This window comes from Apis dorsata, unplaced genomic scaffold (assembly GCF_000469605.1).
Source record: "Apis dorsata unplaced genomic scaffold, Apis dorsata 1.3 scaffold_982, whole genome shotgun sequence".
NCBI classification, from domain to species: Eukaryota; Metazoa; Arthropoda; class Insecta; order Hymenoptera; family Apidae; genus Apis; species Apis dorsata.
Window position 1 is genome coordinate 97,489 of NW_006264085.1, and position 11,469 is coordinate 108,957.

The 11,469-nt window shown below is 18.9% G+C and overlaps 1 protein-coding gene across 5 annotated transcripts in view; it reads right to left on the bottom strand.

Annotated features, from left to right (window-relative positions):
- LOC102675524 overlaps positions 1-11,469 on the bottom strand; it is a 31,333-nt gene that overhangs the window by 4,548 nt on the left and 15,316 nt on the right. For all 5 annotated transcript variants that reach the window (XM_031514347.1, XM_031514350.1, XM_006623991.2 and 2 more), the window contains one exon: positions 477-687. In XM_031514347.1, coding sequence (XP_031370207.1) covers positions 477-687 — 211 coding nt within the window. The remainder of the gene's footprint in view (positions 1-476; positions 688-11,469) is intronic.

Sequence of the window (11,469 nt, forward strand, 5' to 3'; positions counted from 1 at the left end):
TACAATTTCAAGTACAAATATTAAATTATTTAATTTTTTATTAATAAATTATATTAATAAATTATATTTATTTTTTTTAAATAATTTTCAATTGTTTGAATGTAATAATTTAAAATTTTTTTTAATGAAATACAATAGAATAATAAAATAAATACTAATAAAAATTTGAAGTTAAAATAAAGTATAAATTGTTTTATATACATATTATGTAAGTATTTTATTTGTATATCTATATACAAATTATTATTTTTTCTTCTAATAATTAAATTTTGTTGATAATAAAATATCAATTACTAGATTAATCTCAAAAAAAAAAAAAAAATAAGAAAAATATTTTTTTAAAAAAACAAATGATACTTGTTATATTATATTATCAAGACAAATTAATATAGCGAAAGTGTGTAATCATTATAAATTATATATTATACACATATCACTTTATAATGATATATAAAATATATCACTATATTACTTACCCGTGTAATGTCTGGGTCCAATTAGACTGTTAGAGCCAAATAAATGATGATTTATTATTCTTGTTGCCGAGGCTAAACTATTATTGGTCGTAAATGGCTTGCCACCTCGTAATCCTCCATAATAATTGTTCTCCGTAGTCTCCTTTTTCGTAATATTACGAGTCATGATGCTTTCCTGATCGCTGATAAATTGCGCACGAGGTCTTACGCTCTGCAATCACCCGTGCCGGATAACTAATACACTATATTATGCAAACTAATTTATTTGTTAGTACAAATATGTATATATATACACATTTCAATTTTTTCTTGATAAATATTCGTTGGAAATGATCAATAATAAACAATAAACTGAATTTTATGGTTAAAAAAAAATATCTACAAGAAAAATTATTCTATGAATTCTTCTTTGATGCTGAATCGAAAAATTGAGATGATGAAAGCTGGATGAATAGATTTTCTTTTTTGTTTGGGGATATGTTAGGAACGAATCTAACTTTATATAAAATAACTTTTCAGTTTATGTTTTCAGTTCATTGGAATTAATCGTATATATATATATTTTTTTTTATTCATAACTTGTTATCATTTTTTTAACAATATAAATAATTCATTTGAAGTTATGGTATATGTATTGCATAGTATGTGATCAATATAGGATTGCAGGATATTATTTAATCTTAATTTAAAAATTAATGATATTATCAACAATTGGAATTTTTTACTTCAATGTACTCAAAACTGTGAACACAATCCTTTTTTAACGCACGTTTATATGATAATTTCAATAGAATACCATTTTAAAATTTCAAAAGGATATTTTTATGATTTTTGATTATACATAATATATACATTTAAGATAAAATCTAAATATATTCAATTTATTCAATATATTCAATTTAAAGTCAAGTGCAATAAGTGCATTTAGTAGATACACGAAACAGAGTGCGAATACAAGCAAGTTAATCGTCAAATAGAAGAGTTATTAAAGCATTTAAATGATTCGAATGACAAAATCAACGGTATAATACCGGTCTCATTCTTCGATTGATAGTGTATAGCAAGTTGATTACGCTGCAACTATGACCTTTTTAATCGAGATAAATGACGCTTCTGGGTAATCTGGCAGGCCAAACAATAATCTTTCTTTATATTGTCTTTTCTTTGAGCACGATTAATTACGTGCAATATTGTATATATTTGTATAGACCTTTTTGATAAGTATCAGGGCATTCAATATATATGATCGCCCTCAGCAATTTTTCAACTGTGCTCCGTTTGCGATCTTGATGATTCGTGAAACTGAAAAAAGCAGTGATGACATATTGTCAAAATTCATGCAATAAATTCAGCTTTTTGATTATCACGGACAAATTTCGATAAGTACTTACAGAGTACAAATACAGAGATAAATCATTCATTCATTTTTTGTTTAGAAATATATATATATTGTTTTGAAATTGTTTTGAAGTTATTTCATTTTTAATGTATATGAACAAAAATTTATTGAAAAGTAATTTGTCTTGATCTTTGAAGAACTGTAAGTAAGAATTTTATTAATCTCCTACTTCAAGAAAATAATTCTAGAATATTCATAAATTTTTTTTCTCAGTAAATAAAAAATGGAATAACTTCAGAAGGGTATATTTTAATAAAAAAAGATCTTATGATGATAAATTAAATGTTATATCAATCGAAATAAAAATCAAATTGATTTTATTGGCGAAAGATGTAATTGATAAAAAAAATTGAAAAAAAAATTATTTTTTGTAGAATAATTTTATATAGATATAGCAAAAATCAATACTTTTTATCCATTTATTGTTTTTTATATGTATATTTTGCAACCATTTTTCACATAAAAGAATCAAATTTATTTCAAAATTAAATTTGAAAAAATATGTTAATTATAGTTGATTTTCTTCTATACTATTTTTTCTTGACAATAAACTTGACAATAAACAAAAAATACCTTATTCTTATATTTGCATTAGTTATATATGTAAAATTCGGATAATTTGCATTAGTCTTAAAAATTATTAAAAATTAAGACTATGATTTTGATCAGGAATTAATAGAAATTATATTTCGCATAATCATAAATTTTTGAGGAGAAAAATTCTTATTTATATAAAAAAATTCTCAATAATATGAAATAATAAAATTTTCGCGTATTTAATTTCTTTAGTCAATTATTTATATAAAATTGAAATTAATGATATATTAACGATATTGAAAATTTTTATTTGAGTATTATTTTAGTTATGGTAAATGAAAATTTATACAAATTTGTGATATTTATTACATATGTTCATTGATAATAAAATTAAATTTTTATTCATTCAAATTAGATTTTTAATATTGAATTCTTATACTTAATAAATCTTTAACCTTTTTTGAATATAATTCGTTCCTTGTTTAAAGAGAAAATTGATTCGAGATTATTAATGATAAATATAAAAATGAAAATCGAATATAAAAGGCAGAATTAATATATGCAAGATGGAGCAATAACTCCACTTTGAATATAGTCGTTATTTTTAAAGATGGAAAAATTTATAATTATTTATATTAACAATTTTTTAATTTCTCGATTTTGATAAGATTAAAATATGTTGGTCAAAACAATATTATATAACAAATTATTCTAAACAACTTTTGTCTATAGATACATGTTATTGCATAGTATTTTAACAGATATATTTTAACTTTTTTAATTTAAATAATTTTTAAATTTGTAATATATATCCAATATTTTAATAAATGATATTTGAGTTCCATCAATAATTTTTTTTTATTAAAAATTGATTTGGTTAGAAAAATTCCTGGCCGACAACACTGAAATAATTTTTTTATATCATTTTTATATCATATTCGATTTGTAACAAAGTAATAATAATATAAAAATTGTCTCTAACTAGTCATACTGATCGGACATGTTACTTATCGCGAGTCATCAAATACATGATTGTTATATATATGATTGTTATTAATGATTATAGTTATTGTTTCGTTTTAATCTTTTTTTTTCTATAGTGGTATATTTTGCAAGTAATTATTTCATACTCATTACATAATGCATATTTATCAACAAGATTGATATTAATGAGACTTTTGAAAGTTTAAATATGGAAGCTATAATGTTGAAAAAATGGAAAATTATCAAATGAATTAGACTTATAATTTTCAAAATTTTATTCCACAAAAAATAAGCTATTATAATTGATGCAGTTAATGGTAAAAACATAAATATTTTTATTATGACTGTAATTATAATTCATTAGTTGTCTTTACGATCATAATGCTACATAATTTGTCTAATAATCATCTATCTTGATAGTAATTGATAGTACAGTCAATAATTTTGTATCTAAGCATCTCAAATTATCAATTAATGATACAGTCATTATTGATTCCTACTTAATCCTTTTCAAAGAATTATTTTTAGTATTTTTCCAATTATACATACAAATATAGAAAATATTTTTATGAATCATAATATAAGATATTCTTTTTTCAAGTAGGGATTTGAGAACCTGAGTCTTTACATTATGAGTAATAAATTTTCTTTAATTTTAAAAATATAATATAATTTTAAAAATTTATGAATTCTATTTAATTATTTATAATTTAATAGAGAATTTTTTCATCTACTAATAAAATTAAATATTTTTTATGTAAAAAGAACATATGACTAATTAATTGCGAAATCCTTATTAAAACAACAATATTAATTAATAATGAAAATATAGAAGTTGAATTCAATAAGAACAACACGAATAATGGCAAACTTTTCTTAAATAATTTTATATCTAATATTCAACAAACAATTTGATTATGATCAATTAGTTAACTACAAATTTAGATATTAAAAATGCATTATTTACATACAAAAATATACGTACAAAAATTCCAATAGAAAATCAAACTTCATCGCATCAACAAATGATATAATCATTAATTAATAAATCCATGAAACCCTCCAACAAAATAATCAGCAATATTAGTGATACGATTAAATTAACTGAAATTATTCAATCTCATCTAATTGATCAACTTTTTGGCAAACTATTAAAATTGATAATCCTATTAAAATATAAATATATACATGATATTTTAACATTAATTAAAAATAGAATTATCATTATCAAAAATAGAATTCGTAGAATTATCAAAAAACTTAATATTGATCTATCTAATACTTTATCAATTTATATCTCTCCATACCAACATCAATTGATTGTGATTTGATCATTATATTATTATCTCTAACTTTATAAATTATAACTTAATCTCTATTAATATTTGCCTTTCTTAATTAAAAATTTTGTTAATTATATATATTTAATATAGTTTGTTTATGAGAAAAAATCTAAAATCTGATTAACAAATTAAAAATTATAATTTCTTTATTACTAATCGGAATTTCTAAATTACTAGTAGAAGAATAACATTTAATACAAAAAAAATTTAATTATAAAAAATTTAAATATTACTTCTAATATAAAAATAATTGTAATTAGAATTCGTATTTTCTCAAACTTATAATTACATTTATATTTTTACTTATCAATTTAATAAATCAAAGTAATAAATAAAATAATTGATATTTTATCGAATCCTTTTAATTTCAATAGTTATAATTTTTAGAATTCGGAAATAATTAATGCTAGAGAAAAAAATACTAGAAAAAAATCTTCCTCAATAATAATATTATCATTTTAAATGATAATAATCAATCTATTTTAATACACCTTATTTTCATAAATTACGATAGTAATCATTTTCTATTTTTAATTAAGATCAAATAATCTACAAATTATAATAATTTTCTTTCTCATTGAAAACTTAAGTTTATTGATTGAATAAATATTAGATTAATAGATCTTAATTAATCTGATCTAAATATTAATTTTTATTTCTATCAATATTAGCTCACATTGAACTATTAATTTAGCTGAAGAATTTATTTCCATATTAACTAATGCGTTCTATTAAAATTATATTAAAATTATCCAGACAAAATATTTATAAAATATTCATAAAATATCTTAGATACAAAAGCTGATAAAAGATATAAAATAGTAATAATATTCAAAAGAGAACATCTCGAAATATAAAAATAGTAATGAAAATAATAAAAGAATATAAAAAATAGTCATGATTAAATTTGTTGTCATTATTAAATAGATACATATTTATAATATTATGGAATAAATTAAAATCAATTTAAGATTTATGTCGCGCTATGTCAATTCCAATCTATTATAGTATGCAAATCAATAATTACAAGTCTGTTTTTAATTTTATATGAAACAACAGTATTTTTGAAATCATAGAATGATACTTTAATTATTTATTATTTATATTTATATTTCAATCTGGAAAGAATTTTATATTTTCTGAAAATTACTGATCTATTTTTCTTGCCACATTATATAACTATATAATGAAAAAAATAATAAATAGCAGATTTTTATAGATACTTGAAATTAACAATATAATATCATTATTTAAAATTTTATAACTCATCATTCCATTATTGATCATAATAATAAATATTAATAAATAAAATTAATAAATATACAAATTATTTATCTATTTAACAATTTAATAAACATACAATATATTGCCTTAATATTGATTGAGAAATCTTATGATATAATTTGTAGAAAAAGAGTATTAAAAGTCTTAGAAAAATTAGGCTTTCGAGGAAACATCTTAGTATTCATCTAAAATTTTTTAAAAACTGAAAACAGAATAGAAACTACAATAAAAACTAATAATATACTATCTGAAAAAATTGTTCAAAATGGTATTCCTCAAGAATCAATGTCTTACATTGTTACATTATTTTTAATTGTTATAAATGAAATTATATTTATAATATCTATTTCAGGTAAAATTTATTTGCAGACGATTTTATTATGTTATATAAAGATAAAAACGAAAATGTTATACAGAATTTCTTTTAAAAATTATTAAATAAATTTCTGATCACATAAATTATATTTTTAAATTTTCCAATAATAAAATCAAATATATTGTGTTCTGTAGACATTTCACCAAAACTTAAACTATTTTGGTAATTCGAATAGATAGATTCTATTAAAATATTAAACATTATTTTTGACAATATATTTTCGTAGAATACTCACATTACTAATCATAAAAAAGAGTGCAATTACGATTAAATATAAAATAGCAGCTAATACATAGAAAGATAAACAAGTTTACAAATAAACAAATTTTAATGAACACATATAAATTCATTGTGAGATTTAAAGTGAATTATAATACAATTGATTCAATAGTACAAAAAACCGTTTTTCAGAAATTGAATATATAATGCTGCTTTGAGAATAATATTAGAATAATATATACATGAGCTTTGTCTTAAGTTTTTTTAAAAATTGAAAAATCAAGTAAATCTCCTCTCAATTTCAGAAGGAAACTTCTCAATATTAATTTCACAATCAAAATATTAATTATTTCCAATAAATCAACTTATTCAAATATCTTTTCAAATCGCTATCTATAGAGTGTTTCAAAAATTGGAACATCTGGAAGAACTGGAGATTTCTAAGAATTTCAAGCAACATTTTCCTTTGCAAAAACTTTCATTATGATTTTGTTAACATGCCAATCGCGGAGCGCGTGTCTAATAGTGTTGATTACACATGACCGACTGAGCACAAATAAATTCAAGCAATATATCTCGAAAAAAATATGTTGAATATAATAAATATTTTTTTATTGATAAAAAATTATATTAAATCATATCATGAATAATGAATAAATAAATATCATGTTCATTAAGCTTTACTATTGGATTCATTTATAATTATTTGTATATGGATGATTTAATAAAACAAGCAAAAAATAAAATAGCGTTATAATGTTAGAATAGATTTATTCGTGCTCAGGCAACGTATAATCAACATTACTAGATTACGCTCTCCGTGATTAGCCAATATTTTTTATTAATTCGTTAACAAAACTATAATGAAAGTTTTTGTAGATAATAATATTTACTAATATTTTTTAAAGTTTTCTAAAGCATCACTCATCAAATATTAAATTATCCAGAAGAGACCATTTCACAGATTAGAATTGGCCATACCAAAATTCATATATTCATATAATATTTCAAAAGAACAATTTTATAAAGTTTTCTCTACAATAATAGTAGAATATCTGATTTAGAATATCTAATTTTAAATATATCATTCTTCATGATAAATTCAAATTAGAATTATTACTTAAGGAAAGCTTTGAAAAAAAAAAAAATACAAGACTTATTTAAGTTCATTAAGAATATTAAATTATTTCACAAAATATTATAATAATATCTAATTTAATTTAAGATATTGTTAACAATCTTGATATTGATGTGAAATTAAATAAAAAAAAGAATAATATAAATACTGATTGAAATATTATGATACTATTTTATTGTATTATTATTCTTATTATATTTATATACAAATATAAATAAGATTATTTTGTATATGTTTTATATTTTGAGTTTGCTAGACTAGATTAAGTTGTTGAATTTTTATTTTGATAAAAATATAATTTTATTAGAAGAAGAATAATTGCATTTTTCGATATAATGACATTTAATAATATATTATATGCTGATATTTTTCCAATTTCTATTTCTATAACTTAATTTAATTCTAGTCCAACTTTCAATTTAAAACTAATTCAAACAGAATCAATTTAAAAAATATTTTTATGTATATCTCGGAAAGTAAAATATTAATATATAATGCATATATAAAATTTGATAAAATTTGTTTATAATGATTTTGACAACATATTGCGCATCAAAATTGATAAGAAATCGTTAATATAAATAATTAAAAAATTTTTATATAAAAATTGTACAATACAAAAAGAATCATATGGCAATAATAATTTTTTTATAGACTGAAAGTTTTTGAAAATTTCAAAATCATTTTTATTTTTTTAAATTGTTTGCTATATTTTTTTTATATTCTATACTATTCTTGACAGTATAGAGAATGTTTTAATGAGTTTAATAATATTTATTTTGAAATTATTTCATAATAAATATAAGATTAAATAATAAATCTTAACTTAATAATAAATATTCGAAATAACATTTCTTTAGATTAATATTGAAATCATCAAATTGTCGAACTTATGTGTTCTTATTATTATTTCCGAATTGATTGCAGTTATATATATACTTATATATAATAATATTTTGATTACCTTAAATAAAGAAGAAAATTCATTTAACCTGAAAATTTTGATTTGAATGAAAGTTTGTATGTATGTATAATATATATATATGGAGTAATTTTATTGTCGATGGAAAATCTCTTTGAGTTTTAAAATTTTTTATGTTTTTTCAATTTTTAATACAAATTTATCTGAGAATTTTTTTTATAAAGATATGATATAATATTAAAATCAGAATATTTTAAAATTTTGCTCTATATTGTATTATTATTGTTTGTTATGTTTAAAAAAATAAAAAAACGTTTATTAATCATTATTTTATTATTTGATGAAGCAACAATTTATTAATAATAAATTTGTATAAGGAATAAATACTATCTTACTGATTAAGAGAAACGTGTAATATGATATCATAGATTCTAAATAATTTGATAGATTTCAAAAATAAAACATGTAAAATATGAAAATTTTATGGATTGATTTTGATTAATTGATTTCTATTTTACTACAAAATATACAACTGATTTTAATAGAAAATTATACATGATAAATGCTATATATATTACGAATACATAGTAAAGACTTATACTTAATTGCATCTTCCTAAATCGGTGCATAGAACATAATGTATCATGTATTGTAGCTAATTTGTTTCCCAAATATATCATATATTGATTGCTTTTTTGGTAAATTTTAAATATTATACATTCGAAAAAAGATAACAACGAAAATATGAAATAATCTAAAAATAATAAAAAATATACAAATTTTGGCAACCTGAATTCGATACAAACGGACATCATTTTGAATATTTTATTATAAATTAAGATTTGTTATTTAATCATATATTAATTGATTGGGATAATTTTAAAAAAAAAAATTTGCAAGAAATATTTTTTACAACATTCTTTTAAAATATTCTCTATACTGTAAGGATAACAAATTTAAAAAAATGCAGCAAATAATTTTAAAAAAATGACTTTGAAATCAAAAGTCGTTTATCTATAAAAAAATTATTATTATCATATTATATTATAACTCTTTTGGCATCATACAACTTTCATATAATAAATTTTTCTATATTTCTAATATAATAATAAAATAAATATCAATAATAAAGATATTTAGAAATATTTCTCTATCCTGTACATTAATTATGCTAGAACAATTAAATGCATGCAAATATATACATATATCATATAATATATTTATTTATAAATAAAGAAAGATTTAGAAATAATTGAAATAAAAATTAGCGATTTAATTAAATTTTATTAATATTTATGTTTATACGTTTTAAATTTTATATTAAATAAATATATTTCTAATGATATTAAAAATATCTATATTCTATATTCTTCTATATATCTATATTTATATTCTAATTTCTAATTTTAACTTAAATTTTATTTTAGCATAGTATAATTAAAAAAAAAAAATTAAATTACAAATAAAATTAAAAGTGAATAACATTTTTTATAAAAAAATATATTTTTATTTTAAGATGTTATCATAAAAAAATATAATGCATTTATATTAAAGTAATAAGTATAATAATCGAATAGATCTACTATTGCAAAAAATTTGAAATTCTTCAAATTTTTCAAAAATAAAAAATTATATTTTTATTCATAAGTTTGAATTTAACTACAGATTGAAATTATAGAAGGATTATTTATCGAAATTTATGAAATACCTTATATATATATATAAAATGGTAATAAAAAATGAAAAATTAGATTATATTAATCATATTATATATGTATATGTGTATATATAATATGTATAGAAAAATTCTTTATTTTAAAATTTTAAAATTCTGTATTCTAAAACTATAAAATAAAGTATAAAAAAATAGAAAATAAAAGCTATATAAAAATTAAAAAATTAAGAAAATTAAGAATTAGAATTATATTGTGCGAATTATCATCATGATTTAAAATTGTAAAAAAATATAATAAAAGTGATGTTTAAAATATTTATTAATTTAAAATATCAATATATGTTTAAGATAAAATTACATACTAATGAAAATCATGCATTTCTCATTTTAAAATTAATACTTGCAAATGTTCGTATTCAAAATCATTTATTTATTACTGTACCGAAAATTCCTTATACCTTATACTCATCTCATCAGCCAAATTTAGAATTTGACGACATATACAATGAAGAAAAAATAAACATTAAATATAATATTCACCATGCACAATTATCGTGTACAATGATAGAAAATTAAAATACATATAATATTTTTATTTTAGTGATGAAAAATAAATGAAAACTGAGCATAAAAAAGACTGTATATAATTAAAAATAAAATTTTCAAATAAAAAAAATTTTTTGACTATCAAAATGTTGTGTATTGACAATATATATTGAAATTTATCTTTTTATTAAACATTAATAATTTTATTTTAATTTTGTATTTATATTTTAGAAATTCATTATTAATTAACAAAAAAATTATATTATAAGAAAAGATAAAAATATAATAAAGTTTATTATGAAAAATAAAGTATATAATAAAGTATATAATATTTACAGACTTTTTTATATTTAGTTCTCAATTCTTAAAAAATTAAAAAAATTTTTTTTTTTAAATTTCTTTTAGAAATTTTTCTTAATACTTTCATTATTATGATATAGTATCATCTTGTATATTCTATTTCAAGATATTTCAAAAATTCAATTTTTGCAATATCTCATGTATTAAAATGTGTCTCTTAAATTTTAAAATTTAAAAAAAAACATATTCTTATACATTTTACAAAAATGT